Source organism: Centroberyx gerrardi, chromosome 14 (assembly GCF_048128805.1).
Source record: "Centroberyx gerrardi isolate f3 chromosome 14, fCenGer3.hap1.cur.20231027, whole genome shotgun sequence".
NCBI lineage: Eukaryota > Metazoa > Chordata > Actinopteri > Beryciformes > Berycidae > Centroberyx > Centroberyx gerrardi.
Genome location: NC_136010.1, coordinates 30,082,922 through 30,105,245, shown reverse-complemented (window position 1 = coordinate 30,105,245; position 22,324 = coordinate 30,082,922). Strand labels below are relative to the sequence as shown.

The window sequence follows — 22,324 nt, the reverse complement described above, 5'->3', positions numbered from 1 at the left end:
AGCTATGGAACACACTACCTATAGATATCAGGGAAGCCAGCTCGCTAAATATTTTTAAAAGAAAGCTAAAAACTTATCTCTTCACTTTAGCCTTTAACTAGCTATGACTTTCCCGATACAGGCCTTAAACTCTTTTTTTTTTTTTTTCTCACTTTGCTTCGCACTTATGCACTGCTGCACTTCTTTTAAAATTTGTATTTTACTTGATTTTATGCATCCTATGTACTCTATTTTTTAACTTTATTTTTATTATTATTTTACAGTGGATTTTATTTTCCATCTTATGTTATGCATTCCTCATATTTTTACTATTATTATTCAGTGGGTTTTACTTTCCATCTTATGTTATGCTCATTCTATGTCTATTTTCATGTGAAGATCAAATGACCCAATTTCACCATGGGATAACAAAGATTTCATCTTATTTTCCAGGTTCATATGTCCAGAGCAAAGGTTGCCTCCAGGTCGTGTGTCTTCTACAATAATTTAGATGGTAATGTGTTAACACTTAATAAATACAGCAAATGCATAGATACATGAAATACATAGATGCATGATATGGACATGTGCATGGTGTTCTCTGGATGGGAAATGCATTAGATACATGACTTTACCTGCATTTTTAATTTATACATTGTATACACAAAGCCATAAATCACAGAACTAAGACCACAGTGTTATTAAGATCTAAAATCGAGATCGTAGAGGGCGCTGTTCTTCCAGCACGGAGGGAGAAAGCAGCAGGGTTTGTGGGAAATGTGGTCTTAAATGAAGAGAAACACTAGCAATGCAACTGGTATGAGATGGAGGCTATCAATCGTCTCGAGCATGGTTTGGATATATTGATGTTTAAAATGCTCCATGTAACAGCCTTTAAATTTTAATTTTTATCTTATTTTCTTAAGAGAAAGGCATTGACAAAGACTTGGTGAATTCCATCCTGGACGTGGAAGACCTGGTCAAGTTTGGCAACAAACAGAGGTTTGATTTTATATATTTTTTCCTCTCCTATTTGCCTTTTCATAAACTAATCTCTGTCCTGCTTTACTACAATATGAAGGGTCCCATTTAGCGTTGCTGGTAGAGGAGAATATTATTAGACGGTATTAATGTCTCTGGAGTGTTGAAGTTGTGAGGAGTTGTTTTCTAGCTGCAGCCTTCATTTATATCAACCCCACTGGATATCGTCCGAAGTGACACCTGCACACATCACCAGCAAAAACAGCATGATGCTTATTACTTCATTCACATTGCAGTTTGGAATGAAAGGTGCTAGAAGCACTCCAGGAAGCTGGATACACAAAAGTTTCTGTGTTTTACCATGATTTGCTCTTGAATTATATTTTTTTAATTTTTTCCTCGCTATAGATATTTAAGTGCAGTTTAAAAATGTTTGGATATATTGACTTATTGTATGATGTGTTTATCACATGATGATGGATGCATGATGTTCTATCTCATGCTCCTGTTTGTTTTTATGTCCTTGGTGCTGCGGCTTTGTCTTCCCTGTAGGGACAAAAAGGTTTATCTTCATTTTTTGCATGCAATATATACATTTTAATTCATAGGAGCTTTTTTTCTGTAGGGTCTGTCCTTACTACCTGTCCCGTTCATTGAAACAGCAAGCAGACATCATATTCATGCCTTACAACTACCTCCTGGATCCAAAGGTAAATATCAGATTGCTGTTGATGAGGAGCCATGGCTTCATTCCAGATTTGTCTTTGTGAGCTTTGGAGAAAGTGCGATGTGTCTACCAGTTTCAAGGGCTCTGTAAGAGCTGCTGTATGGAAGTTGCTGAGGTGGACTTAGAGCGCAAACAAGTAGAGGTGCACCAATACCAATTTTTCAGAGCTGAAATTAGTATTTTATTAAAGGATAATTCTGGTTATTTTTAACCCGGGCCTTATTTTCCTACTTTTCCCATCATGATCCTGACCTCTGAACATGTCATCACGCAGAAATCGTAAACTAGACCAAGGCAGCAGGACCATGTTCACCACGAACACAAAGAAAGAAATAGAAATATATCTCTTTGCTGTTTTTGGTAAGCATTGATGGGCATTCTGCCTCAAAAAAATGCTTTTTCATTATTAAGATAGCTAAAAAAAACATTCTTAAGTAGTGGTGTGTATCTCTCCGTCTAAGACGATTCGATATACACAGATATTAGCGGTGCAACTCCACATACGTACACATTGCTTCCAGCTTGGTATCCATTAAATAGCTAGTTTCTGTGATTCTTTCAGAGTACCGTCTCTCAGCATTATTAATGATAATGCAAGGATATGAAGTGGTTGTGTTAACAATAGTAGTATTGCATCATAAATTGCATATTTTACAGAGATTTTGTCATGGTTGCTGCACTTTCAAATCCAAAGAAACTGCTTGTATTCTTTTCCCTGCATGTGTTCGACAGAGCCGCAGAGCGCACAATATCGAGCTGAAAGGGGCAGTGATCATCTTTGATGAGGCTCACAACGTGGTAAGACACCACATCTCCTTGACACATTGCAATCTATAGAGGTCATAGGTAATTGATAGGCACTATCGTCCACATACATTCAAATCATATCATAAGTTTGTATATTGTTTATATATCTAAAAAGTGCCAGTGTGCATAGACTTAAATGGATGAGCATATATGAAGATAGTAGAAGTGAGGGGTGAAACGGTTCTCGAAAAAGTCTGTGCTGTACGGTTCTGTGTCCCCCGCTCCCGATCTCCCTGGAGAGTATCTGTCCAATCAGTTGTCAGAATTACATGTCAATCTACGATGACATCACAGATACCGTTACTAACACATGCGAGTTTGGAGCAAATTGTAGAATGTTAAGTTTCACTTTTGTTTTCACAACGGTAGACTGTTGGATGGAATACAATGCTGATGGTCTATTGGTGTGTGCATCGCAAAATGACAAACATGATGTGATGCGCACATCAGGTGCATTAGAGATCGATTCAGAACAATTTCTATACATTGACCAGCTTATGACTTTGTGGATTCCGTGCCGATATTGTGGCGGTGCGCCACACATGAGCCCGAGATCAAGATAGTCCTAGTCTTAGACTTAAATCTGAACTTAAGTCAAACTTGCTATAGACACTTATATTTACCTGTTCCTACTACTTCTTGATTGTTGAAGATCTCTAATTGTTTAAACACTCTCTTCTTCAGGCTCGTTCCAAAAACCAAAGATTTGCCATCTTTTATGAAACAGCTTCAGTATTTTAACTTCCTACTCTGACAGGCTGAGTCGTTGCCATAACAACAAAGTTCTTAACTCAAGATTAGCCAGGGGGAAAGTGGCTAACTTTCCTACCTCAAAATAAGTCTGTTGTAATATTTAAGTAACTGACAGTCTTAATTAGTCTAGTCCAACCTGAGAATCTAAGACCAGTCTAAGGCTTAGACTAGTCTTAAACTAGCTTTATGCAACTGGCCGCTGGTGTCACACTGCCAGCAGGAGGAGAGGAGGAGGAGAGCCGAGTTCAGACAGGCACAGAGCAATAACCAAAGCCATGGGGGTGTCTATTTCCTCTTTTGGACATCTTGCTACCTGGATGACTGAAATGAATCTACACAGACATACTTTATAGCGAAAGATAGTAGCCTACAATGCAGGGGTATTTGATGTTTTAACAAGAATGTTGCGTATTTACTTTTGAAAGAATGTCTGTTGATTTAGTTATACTGGACTTTAATTTAAGGTGAAAACAAGTTTTCACAAAGGAAACTTAAGATTTTTTAAAAATAAATTGAGTAAATTGGAATTGACAATTGCATCCTGTGGTGTTGTCAAATGTGATGGAGATTCTCCAGGGAAAAAGAGCAGTTCAGTGTCAGCGAGGTTGAGTTTAAGGTGGGGGCCAGACATCCAACTGGAATGTCAATTAGCAGGCAGAATTATTTTCCTCAACCTGTCAGAGGAAAGATGTTTCTACTCTGTCTGCAGGAGAAGATTTGTGAGGAGTCGACATCATTTGACTTGACTCCCTATGATCTGGCCTCAGCCATTGCCGCTGTGGACAAACTGCTGGCAGACCAGGCTAAAGAAGCAAGCAGAGGAGACTCTGTCACTGAAGACTTCAATGTCGAATCTCTCAATTCTGGTTAGGATTGCTGTTGGTTTTCTTATGAAGTATAGCACATCAGACACGCACTGAAAATTGCCTACAGTGTCACATGGGGGGGGCGGGATTCATTACATTTGATTGACGTGATATTGAAAGTATGATTTGTTGACTGATTAAACAAGCAAAAAATGTTTTAAAGTAATAAAATGTTCAACTGATAATGTTTTTTGTTGCAGGTTTAAAAATTAATATAACCATGATTGCTAAAATTAAACGTAAGTATTTTTTGTTACAATAAACAAGAAAAATATTTCCGAAGAATTATTTGTGCAGTAGAGTAGGTACCATTTCCACTTCATGAACTAGCTAAACTAAAGCTGATAATCGCTACATTGCCTCCATTTGTAACCGTCTGGTTTTACAGAGATACTCCTGGATCTGGAAGCTGCCATTGACTCCTATGATGTTTCAAATGACAAGGGCATCACAAGACCTGGAAGGTACACCAGATGGTGCTGTTAGATAATGAGCAGGTTTCAAGTTTTTTCCATATATCTGTTATATCATATATCATATTGTTAGAAAACTAAGCTGATGCAATAGAATGGTAATACACTATATTGCAATCAATAGAAAGTTAGTTTAAACACTATTTAAGATTGTCTTCACTTTTCACTATCTGCCTCTCTCTCTGTCTTTCTCTCACACACACACACACACACACAGCTTCATTTATGAGCTATTCCAGAGGGCTCACCTGACCTACGACACCAAGACGCCCATCTATGAAGCTCTGGATCAGATCACTAGCTACTTGGCAGGACGTCAGTATTGTGTTTTTTCTTGTGCACATTTTGCATGTTTTTGTTTACACATCACCTCTGTGGTCACATATTACTTCATTCAGAGTGCATCAGATTTTCTGGTGTATGGTATGTATTTATCGTTTGCCGACGGGATATGGGATATGTGACATCTATGCTTCTCAACAGAGACAGGAATATTCTTGAACACAAGTGGATTGCAGAAACTGGCTGATATCATACAGGTGGGCCTTGGTGAAATTGAAGGTGCTCGGTGTAACATTTTTAAACATCAGTATGTCCTTGTCAAATGAATTGTGATACGTTGGTACAATTACCAAAGACAATGGTATCCTCCATCTCATGCCAATGGTATTGTTAGTGCTAGTGTTTCTCAAAATTAAGACCACATTTCCAATAAATCCTGTTGCTTCCTGTCATACCATTAATGGAACTGTGTTCAGTGAAATATCACATTACATTTTGAAAACAGTGACTTTCTTGTGGCTTTGCTTCTGAGAACAATGCCAGTTCTTCTGATGTAGAGCTGGGCAATACAACATGACCGCTGATATTTCTCCATATGTACGTTTATTTTAGCCATTAGCCTTTATGCACGGTTTGTCCTTAAGGGCTTCCGTCGCCCAGTAGTTTTGCTGTGTGTGTTCACAAAATGTGTTGCGGTTTCGGTCACCCTCTAGTGGTCGGAAAATCGCTTAGTGTAGCTTTAAGAGAAACATAAAATTTTCAATACCTTTGTGCAAACAGTTAAAGAGCTGCAAAAAAGAAATTGTTCTGACTTTAGTGTTCAAGGATACAATTTTTTTTTCTTTTTTCACAAATAAGATTTTTTTTAGCTCTAAACTTTTATCTGAAAAATGTGTTGGGCGTCCTGGTGGCTCAGTGGTCTAAGGCACGTACCATGTAACCAAGATGTCCTGGGTTTGAATCTGGCCCAGGACCTTTGTTGCATGTCCCCCTCTCTCTTCCAATCTTTATGTCTATCTCCACTGTCAGCTATCAGTTAAAGGCAAAAATGTTGGAGCTTTAAATAATAAACAAGAATTTTCTTTACCTGCTGGAATATCATTAGCTTCATAATTAAATTCGATAAATAGTAAAACATGAATAAATGTTTGTAGACCAAAGCTCTTGATACTACTACTGTAAGCTGATATCAACTTTTTATTTTCTATTCTTTTAATCTTGTTTGACTCGGTAACTTTGTACTCTATAGTACAAAGTTAGCTACTGTACAGTGCATCTAGTATTGTGATAATGAACACATTTTTAAAAAGTGGACACAACTCGTCATTGAACCAATTGATTATACAGCAATTAAACAGCAAGTTGAGTTTACGGTTTACCACAGGGACAATAATTATTCCCTTTGGTCACTCATATTTCCTTTTCTTGTAGCTGGTGTTCTGTGGTGAGCCACAAGAGGGGAATAAAGGAACACACATGCAGGCCAACACTGCTCAATTCAAGGTTGGTATTTTTTTAAAAGCCATGACCAGCCCATTGATTGTGCATCTGTACACTCTTACTAGTTATGCATACAATGACATGATCTATTATGTATGGTTGTCTTCCACAGGTTCATATCCACCGGGACACCAGCCATCACAAGAAAAAACAAAACACTGATGTATGGGCTTCATCTTCGTCAAAAAAACAAGGTAAATTGACTGGATTTCCCTACTTTTGGGAGGAGCTGCTACTTGATCCCCTAGACTTCCAGCTGTTGAGCTATACTACCCGTTCCCATACCTTCAAACTGCATACAGGGACATGAAAAAGGGATCTATGAGTTTGTCTCACTCTGGGTAAGTAGGAAAAAAAAACAAAAAAAAAACTATCCCTTTAATCTGGTCATCTCACATTAAGGACAAAGCTAAGAGATCTTAGGAAGCAGACATACTCAGAATTTTACTAAATGCACATTTAGCCTAAATTATTCAACACTTTATATCACCTTACTATTTCCTTGTAGACAAATATGCCAATATTGCCTTGAAAATATCTGAATGACCTAGGTTATTATGACAGTACATAATAAATCCTTTATGTCTCCTTACATTATGGTTTCAGAATAATGAACTGGTAAGGGTTTATAAATTGACATACATAGGGTTATAACTGCCTTCTGATGCAAAGCATGCCCTTGTTATTGTCTCATTTACAACAGTATTTACTGGTAAGTGATGGTTATTTACTATGATATCCGTTTCCCTAGCTTTATTTATTTTACATTACTGTCTCCTTCATATGAGGTTAGCGATAAATTTTGAGTTAATGAGCTGAGCGATTCCTTTCCTTCTACATGTTCCCACTTGATAACATCATTCATGAACATGTTGTCTCATTCTACCGCTGTGCAGTCAATTCCCAGTTGTGCCTATTGGAATCAAACGATTTCCTTACAGATATCAAGTGCTGATGTCTCTCTCACACCTCCAGCTTATTCAGAATGTAGCAGCTAAACCAAGAGACCAGATATCCCAAGTTTAAGCATCTCTAAACTGGTTGGATTTAGAGTTGGTTTTATGATTCTACTGATCACGTTTAAAGCACAGCTACGTCTGGCCCCTGGCTATATTGCAAACCTCTTAGTTCCCTATTAGTCTTAGCCTTCCTGACTGTCCTCAGTCTAGACTCAAGACTAAAGGCAAATTTATGGTTTCTGCGGTGTGCCTGGTGTTCGCGGTGCGGAAGGTCTGTGCGGCGAGTGCGAAGCTCCGCAGGGGGTCTGCGGAGGGTCCGTACTGAGCTCCGCGCTCCTCCGCCTCTGCGGAGGCCTCCGCAAACGCCGCTATCAGTTCAGAGGCTATGATTGGTTAATGGTTGCTATGTTAGTTGGTTGCCAGGGAAGTAGTCTAATCGAGCCAACTGACAGCTGACAACCGCAAACATGGACAATCGGAGGAGATTCTGCGCTCTCCACGAACACCGCGCTGTTACCGCATTTACCATAAAATGCTGTGGCTCTGCGGAGAGAACGGTCTTGCCGTGAACACCGCGAACACCGGGCACACCGCAGAAACCATAAATTTGCCTTAAAGACGAGATGAAATGAAAAATGCCTTTTTAACCCTTTTAGATCACATCCCCGGTCATACTGTGCACCTATTTAACAATATATGCCAAAAAAAAATACCAAAAATCAATTTCATTGTATTCTTATATCAAAATTCAATCATGTTTTCTTCCTGTAAAACAAAATATGCCGTGTGCTTACATAAGCATGCCCGTAACTAATTTCAACCAATAATATCATGACATCCACCCATCAATCAATCTTCAACTTTTAGCGCACAGAGCTAAGAGGCTAAGATTCATTAGTTAGCTAGCTAGCAACAGCATGGTACTTCGGTGTGTCTTCAGGCGTTATGACACGCCCACTGTTCAACGTTCAAATCAAATTCCTCCCAACGTTATGTCCCGCCTGTCTTTCCTGTTTCACTCGGAAATACGTCCCGATACGGAAGTTAGATACTCTCGAAATGCCGTTTCATCTCGACTTTAAAGGTGATTGATTTTGACTGTCCCTCAGTTTAGGCTCAAGACTAAAGGTGATTGATTTTGACTGACTCAGTCTAGACTAAGGGCGATTGATACTGTCTTCAGTCTAGGCTCAAGACTAAAGGTGATTGATTTTGACTGACTCAGTCTAGACTAAGGGTGATTGATACTGTCTTCAGTCTAGGCTCAAGACTAAAGGTGATTGATTTTGACTGACTCAGGCTAGACTAAGGGTGATTGATACTGTCCTCAGTCTAGACTCAAGGCTAAAGGTGATTGATTCAGACTGTCCCTCAGTCTAGACTCAAGGCTAAAGGTGATTGATTCAGACTGTCCCTCAGTCTAGACTCAAGGCTAAAGGTGATTGATTCTGATTGTCCCTCAGTCTAGACTCAAGGCTAAAGGTGATTGATTCAGACTGTCCCTCAGTCTAGACTCAAGGCTAAAGGTGGTTGATTCAGACTGTCCCTCAGTCTAGACCAGGGGTCTCAAACTCAATTTACCTGGGGGCCGCTGGAGGCAGAGTCTGGGTGAGGCTGGGCCGCATCAGGTATTCCACAAGAAAAGCTTTGTTAAAAAAATTCCAATCTTCTCAAATGTCTTTATTTTTATTTTTTAACACAAAATAAGATTTAAACGTCTTTATTAACAGTTCTTTAACCTCAATGGGTTCTTCTGAATATGAATTGTCCTGAACATGAATGGAACATTGAAGAACATGAACTGTTCTTCTGAACATGGCTTCTCTTGCCTACTCCTTGCTGCTAGAGACCTGGCAGTAGTCATAGAAACAAAAAAAACAAATGACATCATATAGAAATATATGTAGTGTTCATCGTGTGAGGCAATGCAAATAGCGCGATGCAAATAAAAAATAATGACCCACAAATAACGGTGCGACCCTATAATTGGTCCGGGTTACCGGGGACTGTTATCGCCGACGGACAGGTGTCGCTATGTGACTGCAGACTACATTAGGCTACATTGAGTTCCTTACTTTTCTTTTATCCCGCCGCGTACGCATCACTTTGATTTATTTTGTCAGAGAGAGACATATATACGTATAATGTCCCGCTGGGCAGCAACTTTAAAAACTTTTTTTTGGAAGTGTTGTGAACGCAGCGCGCTGGGACGAATGTCCGCGTGTGCCCAATAGAAACGAGGCAGCCAGCCAGGCACGGAAGAAAACGCTCCATGGCAACGCTGCTGTAACTTTCACTCATTGAGAAATGTTTCTCTGCTTGCATCAAGCCCGGTCGATGTCCCACCCCCGAGAGCCATATACCCCACCGTGATTGGTAGGTTCGTTCAGCTCCGCACACAATACTGTAAAGTGCCATCCATATAAAACTCGCGGGCCGCACTAACATTAAACTTTCATATTAAGGTGGGGGCCACAAAATATCGTCTCGCGGGCCGCAATTGGCCCGCGGGCCGCGAGCTTGAGACCCATGGTCTAGACTCATGGGTCTCAAGCTCGTGGTTGATTCAGACTGTCCCTCAGTCTATTGTTGACTCGCCTGCATCACCCTTGAATAAACATGGTTAAGTGAGTGTGTGCAACTGTGTGTTTCTTTGCACTTTTAGGCAACATTCTGAGTTACTGGTGTTTCTCGCCTGGCTTCAGCATGCAGGATCTGGTGCGTCAAGGTGTACGCAGCATCATTCTGACCAGTGGTACCCTGTCTCCTCTTTCCTCCTTCACCTCTGAAATGCGGATGTAAGTTTGTCCTTCACAGCTTACCCGTCCCTCCTCAAATCTAATTTTGCTTATATAAAGCCATCCCTGTTAGACCAGTGGGAGTGATATATTGGTTTGCCAATATAATCTATAAAAATTAATATATAATTTTTATTAAAAATGGGATGTGATCCAGTCACTGTCATCATCCCCTGATATACTGGATATGAAGTTTGATTACATAATTTATTGTAGAATTGATCAGTGCTACAGTGGTTGTCTATGGGAAGCCCTGAATTGACTCTGTCACATTTTGACACAGTATGTATAAATGTTGTTTTTTTTTAAATTATTATTATTATTATGTTGTTTTAATGAAGAGTTTCAGTGTCCCATGCTGTCTAAATGCTGTTTCAGAGGATTTTCCACCCTGCCAAGAAAAAAACACTGAATATCCATTTTGGATATTTTTTGCATGAAAATGGTAAAATTTAAAGATATTGAATTTCAGCACAAAATGCGGGCTGTCGGCAGCTGTGATCCAAAAATATTGGTATCAGTATTGGCCTTCAAACACCATATCAGTCAAACTTAAATCACAATTCCATTTTCTTGCATCAACATAGAGAAAGCTTAACATCTTGGCTGCTAGGCTATCTTAGATTAAAAATGTTTTTTGTTTCTGCCATTTACCATTTTCAGCCCCTTCCCTGTTAGCCTGGAGAACAACCATGTGATTCAACATGACCAAATCTTTGTTACCGTCATTGATCGAGGGCCAGATAGGGTGCAGTTAAGTTCAGCATTTGATAGAAGGTAAGTATTACTGTGAACGGACAAGCCTCTATGCATCATGTAATACTTTTAACTGTACATCACCACCCTCATTTGGGTGTGAGTAATTGCAAATTAGTCACTGACTAAGGAAAAAAAAACCTGACTATGTTTTCACATCTAGTTGGGTTAGGGTGTGATCACACCCACAGTTCGTTTTCATTGGTCTGAACCATAGTGGAAAATGTAAGGCTCACACTGCCAAGCAAACCTGGGCATTGTAAACAAAAGTCACATGGACTCACAAGTAGCTTGTTTATTGGATAAGTTTCTGGTAATCTGTCATCCCGCGAAGTTGGAGATTTTGGCAGCAGGGGGGAGTCGAACCAAATTTTATTCCACTCCCTTTAAATTAAGCTAAGTATGATGGTCTTGTCTGCGCTCTTTGTCATAATTTACCGTCTCTAGTGTTCATACCAGTTAAACACATGAGGGAATAGCTGAATATAAGCATCAGCCCAGACTGTGGTTTGCTGTCGGTTCATTTTGTTATGCGTTCAGGAATGACTGAACTCATAAACTTAATTGGAAGAGGAGCACTTTACAATAGGCTACCAATTACCATAGAATTTAAATACTGATGCATTTAAAATGATAATTTTTTCTTACGTGATAGGTTTGTCCCTGAAAACATGGCATCTTTAGGCAACACTGTTGGTAAGAAGCATTCATTTATTTCAGTCATGTTATATACTAGGTTTCTAAAGACATGCTTTTCCAGCTAATGCAATCGCTATTGTTGCTAATAGGTAATTAAGTAGTACTCATGATTTAACTTGCAAACCCATAATATGTGACTGTGAGGCATGTAGATGTGTTCAACATTTTGTGTCTTCATGCATCACATGAATGTCACTCATTACCTTCTTGATAAAAAATCTTCTCTTCAGTCAACCTGAGCCGTGTGGTTCCTGATGGTCTGTTGGTGTTTTTTCCCTCCTACCCTTTGATGGACAAAACCCTGGAGTTCTGGAGAGTGAGTTGAAATACAGAGTGACCTATATGGAAATTCATCATTAGGTTTTGTGAAGAGATTTGCTGCATTCCAATTGATTTCTAAATTTAATTCAGGGATGTATTGGATGGCCCCTTGTGTTTTTTTTAATGTTGTGTGCAGCTAACAGGCTATATGTGGTCTTTCACCAGGCAAACGGACATGCAGACCGCATTGAAAACATGAAGCCAATGTTTGTTGAACCTAAGGGAAAGGGCACCTTCACAGAGGTCAGTGCATTTAATCTTCATGTGCATGGCAATGAAACCTGTATCTACTCCACTGACAGATCTTTTTAAAATACCTTAGTCAACCACGTTCATTTACATTAAGTCAATTCCCTGATTCTTTGGATGTCTTAGAATACTTAGTGGGACATAGTGTGTGTTTAGGCAACAATTTCTGAAGACAATGGACCTCATGCAAGAACATTTTCGTATTCTTACCTTAAATTTCTCGTACTTTTTTCGTGAGGTGGACTCGTACGAGTGTGCCACATCAGATTCACCAAACGCTCGTATCTTCAGAAAACAGTCGTAAATGACCTGCGTAAACATGATGAATGCCACCTGTTCTAAATGAACGCGCGTTCATGAGAATTGTGAATTTGCATAATTGACGCCCCAATAATGCCATATAAGGTTAGGCGTCCGGCCCATATGTCGGGAAGCTTCATTTATAAAAATGACACGGAAGACTAAGAAGAAATCTACCAGCTCTGAGATTGAAGTCCTACTATCAGAAATAAATCAACCAAAGCGTATAATATTTAATATAATTCAATAGTGGAATCAAAGGTCCTGCTAAAGCCAAGGAATGGGAGAAAATAACTTGTTCTGTTAATGCAGTGTTGTCTGTTGTGCGTCCCCTTACGAAAAACAACTATAGTATTTCTGTACATTTTAGATGAATACTAAATAAATATCCCAACAAAGGGCACCGTCACAGAAATAAAAAAAAAGAAATGGCTTGACATGAAATTAGATGCAAAAAGCAAGGCGATCCATGACTGCAACAGGAGGGGCCCAGGAAGAATTCTCCGTTACACAGACAGATGAAAGAATAGGCCTATACCTGCCATAATTGGCGATATAGCAGTGTCAGGTGTCCAGCGATGTCGCCCTGGACAGCGACTTGCACCTCCACCTGGTAAGACCTAAAGCCATTTCTCTTTTTAAAGTTTAGATTCACTTGCACCCACATTAACGTTATCAACTGGAGTAAAATAGCCTAGAAATCAGATTTATCTCCCTCTATAATGTATTTCCCCCAATACAATCTAACCTTGCCTTTGTCTCATCTGAATGTTTGTCAAATAACCTGGCAAATTAGTGTTTTTTGTTTTGTCTTTGTATTGAGCGCACTTATAGGCTACTATGTAACCCGCATGGATACTTATGAGATTTTATGCGGCTCTGGTAAAATAAATTACGCACTACTTTTTGAAAAAACCAACAGTGCTCCCTTGCTATTTTTCCTATGACTATAACCACTGTCCTGGTTAATCTCAACATGATTATACATAACTTTACAGTGTAATTTATATATTCAAACTCAACATTTCTTCAAAGTGACAGAGATACAATCCATTAGTCAACAACAAAGTTTTTTTTTTTGCTTTGGAGAACGGCAGGTTGATTGTACGTGACTCGTACGACAGGTCTGGGCCACTCGTACTCGTATTTTGTTCGTACCTAAGAGAAAATTCTAAATACGAGAAAATTGGTGAATGCGGCAAGTTCTCTTAAATCGCTTGTACGAGTGATTTAAGAATGAATCTGTTCGTACGAGTGGTTCTTGCATGAGGTTTTAAATGAGCACTGACAACAACAAATGATCTTGCCTCCTTGTTTTTAGGTTATCGATGGTTATTACCACAAAGTCACCGATCCAAAATCCAAAGGAGGCAGCTTCTTTGCTGTGTGTCGGGGAAAGGTGAGGTTACTGGGTGTCAGCGAGACTTGAAAAAGTCGTAAATAAAATGTCTTAAATTATATTATCTAAACTCAAGGCCTTTAAAAGATCTTGAATACAGTTTAATGGAGCATTTTATGTATAAAATTCAGTTACAGACGTCTTAAAAACCTTGTTTCTGGGTGCACTGTTTTTCTGGTGGCAAATCAGCCCAGTCATGCAGACCTATAGTATATTCTGACAGTTATACAGTTTTTAATTTTCATGTTTATTTCAATTGTGAAATTGATCTTATATTTCATTCTAACTGGCATTAGAACATGGCCAGTTAAACTATAGGTAGACCGCAGACACAACTGTCCCAGGGACAACTGAGATATGTGCTCAGGAACAGGGAAAAGACTCTACCAACTCCTAGGTGACCCCTCACATCCCCTTTTTAATGAATTTGACAAGCTCCCCTCTGAGAAGCGCTGTAGAATGCCCAGAGCCCTTAAAACACATTCAAAAGGTCTTTTATTGGGGGCGCTAGCGAGCGACAAATGGAGTGAGACGCACTTTTCAGTGCTCCTGCAGAATCCGTACTAATTTCATATTTAAATTACATTTACATTTTAAATCGCACGTAAAACGCTCAAAATCTATCATTAATAAACCAAAATGTAGTTAAAGGTCAGTAAAATCGACGTGGATGGCGTCAAATCTGCGAAAATACAAATACGAAGGTATGTCCAATGCAAGGCCCAACACCTCCTCCGTGAAGAGTTCGGATAACCCCGATCAAGCCCCACCTGTACTTGCTCGACCATGAACATTGCAGCGCTCAAAGCTGATATCCTCTCCTCCTTAAGGAAAGACATATCCACGGTAATAAGAGAAGAGCTGAAGAGTGCTTTAGCGGATGATTTTGAAGCATTAGAGAAGGAAATAAAGGAAGTGAAAACTGAAATTGCTAACAATACAATTGCAATTCGCACAGAAATTGATCACGTAAAAGCTAATGTAACAGCCGTTGAGGAAGGACTGTCAACATGGTCGGACGAAGTAGTATCGGTACAAACCACTGTAACAGACCTCAAGAAGCAAGTAGAAGTTTTAAAAGAAAAGTGTGAGGACATGGAGGGAAGGATGAGAAGAGGTAACATTCGGATCGTGGGGGTCGCTGAGCAACCGTGATCAAGCTCTCCCGCGGCAGTTTCCAAACTTCTTAAGGAAGTGTTTCAGATGGACAAAGATGTACGGATCGAGCGCTCACACCGCAGCCTGACACAGATAAGACCGGAAGACAAGCCACGCGTAATCATTGCAAAATTACACAATGATGGAGATACCATGGACATCCTGAGGAAAGCTCGTGACCGTGGTGGTCAACTCAACTAAAACAGCAATCCAATCACCATATTCCCAGACTACACAGCCAACGTCGCTAAAGCCAGAGCGGCCTTCACGGACGTCAGGAAGATGCTTCGAGGAAGACAAGGAGTCCGTTATGGAATACTCTTCCCTGCCAGATTCCGCATCTCCCACAACAACGAAGAGAAGGAGTTTGTGGATGCTACCAAAGCCATGGCCTATGTAAAGAAAAAGGTCATCCCAACAACTGAGATGGACGTATCCTTGTTTCACATGGGAAGTGACACATGAATATTAAATCAGCCATCGATACCTTTCTAGATTTATGGCTACTCCCCACCTTCACAATAAGCTTTATATACAATATATAATTACTTTGATGATTGAGACATTAAGGTTAAGGTGTCGTTATCTTTTCTATGTTTTATTTCGAGGTTCTGCAGGAGCCTGAGTGGCTAACTAACAATCTTAGTTGTTCTGTTTGGTTTCATATCCAAGCAAAGGCGAGCACTTTCAAAGACTGTTCGCACAGCTGCCTGTTCTGACCTGCAGCATGGGACCTTGTCCCAAAGGACTGGCCGGACACTAATGTTGGCTGAGTTTATGGTTTATCTAACTTTATGTTCAGTTCTATCTGTGCAGATCCCACTGTTTCCCAGGGATCCTATCGTAAGAATAAGAGCAACAGGGAAATTGATTTTTTCCTCTATCCCGATACAAAGTCTTATGTTAATGCTTAAACATTACGGTGATTATACTGCTGTACTTACAATTATTAATTATTTTACACACAATGTTTCAATCTTATTTATACATTTATTTTTACTTGTATGTATTTTACTTTTATATATATATTTTTTCCTTTTTTCTTTGTTTAGATACCCCAATTCCCCTATATTTTCCACCCATACTTACTGCAAATACTTACCTTCATACACCCACTCACTCACACTCGTACAATCATACACATAGATACTGTATCTATCTACGTTCCACTCTCAACTTTCTCCTCTACATTTGCCTTTCCTTTCCATCACTGTACTTAAGGGCAAAATGAATATTCTTCCTAATTCTAATTTTGAGTCATAGGATCACTTAAGGTTATAAGCTACAATGTCAAAGGTCTTCATAGTCCTATAAAGAGGAAGAAAATCCTTAATCAGTTAAAAAGAGCCAACTGTCAGAGAGACCCGCCTATCGGAAATAGAACATGAGAAACTAAAAAAATGTTGGGCAAAGTATTTTACTCATCACACCAATCAGGTAGAAAGAGAGGAGTATTTATTTTGATACATAGACAGGTTAATTTTACACCAACTACAGTCCACAAAGACTCTGAGGGGAGATTTATTCTGGTAAATGGATCTATTGATGGAATACAAGTTTCTCTCATGAACATATATGCTCCAAATGAGGATGAGCCTGGCTTCATTAGTACAATCTTTAACACAACTCTACAGCATAGCTCTGGTATTCTACAGCTGGGAGGGGACTTCAACTGTGTTATGTCTCAGCTTATGGATAGACAACCTACCTCAAAAACTCCTACTTCTAGAATGAGTAAAATGCTTAAACATCTATCGATAGAGTCAGGCCTAGTGGACGTTTGGAGAAGTAAATTCCCCAAAGGTAGAGATTTTACTTTTTATTCACATAGACATTCATCTTATTCTAGAATCGATTATTTTTTTACCCCCAAAGCAGAGTTACACAGGATAGAAGACATAAAGATTTTACCAATTACTATATCTGATCATGCACCTCTTGCATTATCATGGGACGTAGGTCACAGGCCAACAACCAAACAATGGAGATTAAATGCATCACTTTTAAACGATAAGGAATTTATCACATTTGTAACAACTGAACTAAGTAATTACCTAGATACAAATTTCAGCGTCTTTTGCAGAATTTTATAAATCCCTATACAAAAACACGGACACTTGCACACAGTGTCCGTTATCTGAGCCTATGGCAAAAGAGTTGGATGAACCAATTGAGGAATGGGAAATACAACAGGTAATCTCTACACTGAAAAACAATAACAGTCCTGGACCAGACGGGTATATTAATGAATTTTATAAAACGTTTAAAGAGACAGTATCACCTTTACTGTTAAATGCTCATCACCATGCGTTACAATCTGGAACCATGGCCCCCTCTTGGAGGGAGGCGACAATAGTTGTAATACATAAGGAAGGCAAGGACTCCACCAAATGCCAATCATATAGGCCCATATCACTGCTGAATGCAGACCTACGTATATTAACAGCCATTCTAGCGAGACGCGTCAATAAAATTATCACAGAAATTATTCATCCTGATCAGACCGGGTTTATTACAGGAAGATATTACGGGGACAATATCAGAAGATTACTAAATTTAATGACTCATCCAAAAGTCAAGGAGGAGGAAGCAATGATATTATCCCTCGACGCCCAGAAGGCATTTGATCGAGTATCCTGGCAATACTTATTTCAAACACTGAAACGATTCCAATTTGGCCCCAATTTCATAAAGTGGATACAAACACTGTATTCTAATCCACAAGCTGCCGTTAAAGTGAACGGGTTTTTATCAGACCGATTTGCACTAGAACGTGGCTGCAGACAGGGTTGCCCTCTGTCGCCCCTACTGTTCGATATCAGTATTGAACCACTAGCACAGATTATTAGAGATGACAATAACATAAAGGGACTGACAATAAATTAAGAACAGCATAAATTATCATTGTATGCAGATGATGTACTTTTATATCTAGCTGAACCTGCAACAACAATCCCACACTTAAAGGGTCTTATTTCCACATATGGGTACTTCTCGGGTTATAAAGTAAATGTGGATAAAACAATGGCTATGGATATAGGTGGTAGAATTCCACAAACGGTCAAACTCCAGAGTGGGTTTAAATGGCCTAAAGATGGCATTAAATATCTTGGTATTCAAATCCCCTCATCGCTAGAAAATTTATATGATGTAAATTACAAAAGCATAATCCAAAATATTAGTAAAGATTTGGACTGATGGTCAACGCTTCCCCTGTCTCTGCTAGGCCGTATCGAAAGTGTACGCATGAATGTGCTGCCTAGGCTTCTCTATCCATTTCAGATGTTACCTATTGATATCCCTAAATCTACATTTGATAAATTGGATAGGCTCATTTCAAAATTTATATGGCAAAGAAAGCGCCCAAGAATCAGACTAAAAACATTGCAGCTATCTAAACCACATGGAGGGCTAAAACTCCCGAATCTAAGGTATTATTTTTGGGCTGCACAGCTAAAACCTTTAACAATATGGATTCAAGATTTTTCATATACACGCTGGCTCAGCATCGAAAAAAAAAAACAACGTCCCCTTAAGAGAAACTCAAATGGGTGAATGGACTAGAGTCACACTAAAAATTTGGAGGAAAATAAAACTATCATTTGGATTGCCTAAAGTAATTTCAGCACTAACCAATATTGGATTTATAAAGGATTTTGTACCCTCCCACATAGATGCAGGGTTTAGAAAATGGTCAGAACATGGACTCACTAATCTACACTAACTCCATAAGGATGGCAGCCTTAAATCATTTGAACAGTTAAGAGAGGAATTTACGCTTCCTAACACAGACTTTTTCAGATATTTACAATTAAGGAACTTTTTAACAAAACATAAAGAATGGGATAAAGTCTTGGAGCCCACTCCAGTTGAAGAGTTCTTGATAACATTACAAACAGGGAACGGGACTAAGAAAGTTATGTCATTTTTACCAAATATTTTTAGGCATGAATTTGAATAATACACTACAGATAAAAGAGAGATGGGAAACTGAAATGAACACAGACATACCTCAGGACATATGGGAAGAAATATGCACTGAAGCACATTTAGTAACAAATTCAAATACATGGAGGGAATGTCAAATGGAAGGTAATTATGAGATTTTTTCGGACACCAGAAATAGTGGCTAAAATGGGCTCAACACGCTCAAATAGATGTTGGAGAAATTATGGTACACAAATTGGCAACCATACCCACGTATTTTGGACATGCCCTAAATTAAGAACATTCTGGGAAGAGGTGTTTGAGGCCCTTAAAGAAGTATTCCACCAAAATTTCACAAAAGATCCAAAGGTGGCACTACTGGGAGTAATACCGGAAGGCATTGATGGAAGAGCTAAAAAATATCTTTTACAAATATTGCTAACAGCAGCAATTAAATGCATCACAATTAAGTGGTTATATGGACTGAGAAAGTATGGGAAATTTATCAGATGGAACAAATAACATACTCTTTGAGACTCCAAAAAGATATATTTATTAAAAGATGGAGCCCTGCCATGGCTATATTGATACAGTGAAGCGATCTAAATCCTTCTACACATTCTGAATCATACATGTATCTTTGTCTCCCCAACTCATCTTATCTCTTTATGCATATACACACACCCATACTATTACACACATGTACACACAACCCCCCTCCCTGACCCCTATCCCCCCCGTTTTTTTTTTCTTCTGTTTTTTTTCTTCTGTTTTTTTGTTTTTTTGTTTTTTGTTAAATTATCTATAAACCATATAGGTACAGCTGAAAAAGCAGAAAAAACAGTAGACAAAATTGTGAATATGATTGTATAAGTTGCTGAAACTGAAATAAAAACTAAGTTAAAAAAAAAAAAAAAGGTCTTTTATTCCACAGGCTATTGCCCTGATAAATTCTTAACTATAACATACCTCTCCACTATTGCATTTTAGTATTTTAAGTTTTTCAGGATTGTGTCTTCATTGTGTCTTGCATGTCCCCTTTGAAAGAAAAAAAAATGTTTAGCAGATTTGTCAAATCCATTTTTTAATTAATGCATTGTTAAAAGTCAGCTAAAATACTACGAAAAATACGAAAATTCACCATCATAATTTAGGCTATAAGGTCTTATCATAAGTGATTAGCATCTGTGTATATACCTTTGTACCTTGTTTCATTTTCATACAGTAATAAATGGGCTAATTTGATTTTTGGTGTGTAGGACTCTCCTAACGGACATCACCTACCAAACTGTTTACTAGAGAAACATAGATATCCATATGATATGTATATTCATTTCTTCATGTGTCAGGCTAGCGAGGGGCTGGATTTTGCAGATACCTTTGGCCGGGGGGTCATCATCACAGGGCTTCCTTTCCCTCCTAAGATGGCCCCGAGGGTGATCCTGAAGATGCAGTTCTTGGATGAGATGAGCCGGAAGAAGGTTCCTGGGGTGAAGGTGAGGTGGAAGCTCCTCAGTGGGCTTCAGGATATGGCTTCAGGGAGTTTTGGTGGCATATTCTTTATGTGGTTTCCTGATTGTTCTCCCTCTCTTACCCTGTGTGTGTATGTGTGTGTGCCAGTACCTTTCTGGGCAGGATTGGTACAAGCAGCAGGCTTTCCGGGCTGTGAACCAGGCCGTTGGTAGAGTCATTCGCCACAGAGAGGATTATGGCGCCATCTTCCTGTGTGACCAGCGGTGAGGCACTGTGATGTCATTAGTCAATAATAGATCATTTCATTGCTTATTCTAAGTTATAAAATGTTGTCTGGATTGGGATGAAGGACAGGAAGCAACAGAGTTTATGGGAAATGTCTTAATTTCAAGAAATACTAGCACAAACAATACAATTGCTGTGAGAGAGGTTACCAGTGTTCTTTTTTTTTTTAAACAATATATTGAGTTTTTCTTTTTTTCCCACAAAAAAAGATACAAGGCAATCAATACAAACAGCATCAGACATGGCTACCAGTGTTCTTGACCATGGTCTCATTTGTTTACAGTAATTATACCAAGGTATCACAGTTAATTTGACAATTATATATTGATGGTTAAATATGCTACACAGAGTAGGCTACCTTTAAATTGTTTCAAACTATGCTGACATTCCAGGCAGTCATCTTTTGATAGGTTTGAGTTGAAGCAGCATTTATTTGAAAATGTATTTTTGAGGGTATAGAGGGCCCACCAGTTTGAATACCTTGGCCAACTGGGAAAAACTAGAACTAGCAGACTGTGGTTGTACCGGGCAGCTCCCAGTGTGTATGTATGGAACTCTGTGAATGTGAAGGGTGTTGCTGGAAAACACCAGAGTTCAGTCGACTTTCCCTGTATAAATAAAAGTTGAAAAAAAACCATTTGATTTTTCCGCAGATTTAAAAACTCAGATGCCCGAGCCCAGCTTCCATCATGGTTGAGGCCTTATGTGCGGCAATATGACAACTTTGGGAATGTGGTCCGTGACGTCACTCAGTTCTTCCGGGTTGCACAGAAAATGGTAGGTTTTGGTAGGTGTAATCACACAATTAACAGAAATGGCACACCTCCCCCCATTAAAGGCGCACTGTGAGATAAATGCTTGGTAAAGTTTAATATACTGTGAAAGTTCAAGTGTTAACTGTGAAATGTTGAATGAAGGAATGAATTGGAGACATCCTCACCGTCAACTTTGTGTCAACAATACTGTCAACTTTGTAACTTTAACTGGTTGAAAAATAAGCCACAAATTTGCTCTTCGATATGATTACAACAATAGAAGCTTGTCTGCCTTTCACAAAAACGATAGAATGCCATATGTCTCAAATTGTGACTAGTCTCTGCAAAATGTGTGTAGCAATATACAGGTGATATATTGACTTTTGTTGTATGTTGTCAGGAGATACTAAATAATATATATATATATTTTAATGTTTTACATTTTTTTTTAGGCATTTTATGCTTTATTTTTGATAGAGACAGTGTGAGAGGTATGGGAAGGTATGGGAGAGAGAGGGGAGGACATGCAGCAAATGACCGCGGGCCGGATTCGAACCCGGGTCGCTGTGGGAAAAAACACTTTGATTTCAGTCAGTTATACCAAGCAAACAAATGTGTCTTTTTGCCAAATAACACAAAGAGAAAGCTTCCTACCCCAGCTTTAAAGACGGAACAGAAGTAGTCTCTAACATCACGTGATCAGCACTAATCAGAGCTAGAAAAAAATATTACTGTCACTGTTTTTCTGTTTGGAGCATTATAGCCTTATAGCCTACTACAATAATGATGAGAAAGGTGGTGGATAATTCAGTGACTGTGTACTGGCATTTAATGATGCAAGTACCTAATGCCTTTGGCAACAAGTTGAATACTGACA

General features: G+C 39.0%; 1 protein-coding gene across 3 annotated transcripts in view; it reads left to right on the top strand.

The window, feature by feature from the left end:
- Positions 1-22,324, top strand: part of rtel1 (regulator of telomere elongation helicase 1) — a 42,694-nt gene that overhangs the window by 5,405 nt on the left and 14,965 nt on the right. For all 3 annotated transcript variants that reach the window (XM_078288235.1, XM_078288234.1, XM_078288233.1), the window contains exons 4-23: positions 433-493; positions 906-981; positions 1,586-1,670; positions 2,420-2,485; positions 3,957-4,113; positions 4,314-4,352; positions 4,502-4,577; positions 4,804-4,901; positions 5,070-5,125; positions 6,300-6,371; positions 6,481-6,562; positions 9,993-10,125; positions 10,789-10,902; positions 11,537-11,577; positions 11,811-11,896; positions 12,067-12,144; positions 13,772-13,849; positions 20,284-20,430; positions 20,555-20,670; positions 21,346-21,469. In XM_078288235.1, the coding sequence (XP_078144361.1) occupies positions 433-493; positions 906-981; positions 1,586-1,670; positions 2,420-2,485; positions 3,957-4,113; positions 4,314-4,352; positions 4,502-4,577; positions 4,804-4,901; positions 5,070-5,125; positions 6,300-6,371; positions 6,481-6,562; positions 9,993-10,125; positions 10,789-10,902; positions 11,537-11,577; positions 11,811-11,896; positions 12,067-12,144; positions 13,772-13,849; positions 20,284-20,430; positions 20,555-20,670; positions 21,346-21,469 (1,785 nt within the window). The remainder of the gene's footprint in view (positions 1-432; positions 494-905; positions 982-1,585; positions 1,671-2,419; positions 2,486-3,956; positions 4,114-4,313; positions 4,353-4,501; positions 4,578-4,803; positions 4,902-5,069; positions 5,126-6,299; positions 6,372-6,480; positions 6,563-9,992; positions 10,126-10,788; positions 10,903-11,536; positions 11,578-11,810; positions 11,897-12,066; positions 12,145-13,771; positions 13,850-20,283; positions 20,431-20,554; positions 20,671-21,345; positions 21,470-22,324) is intronic.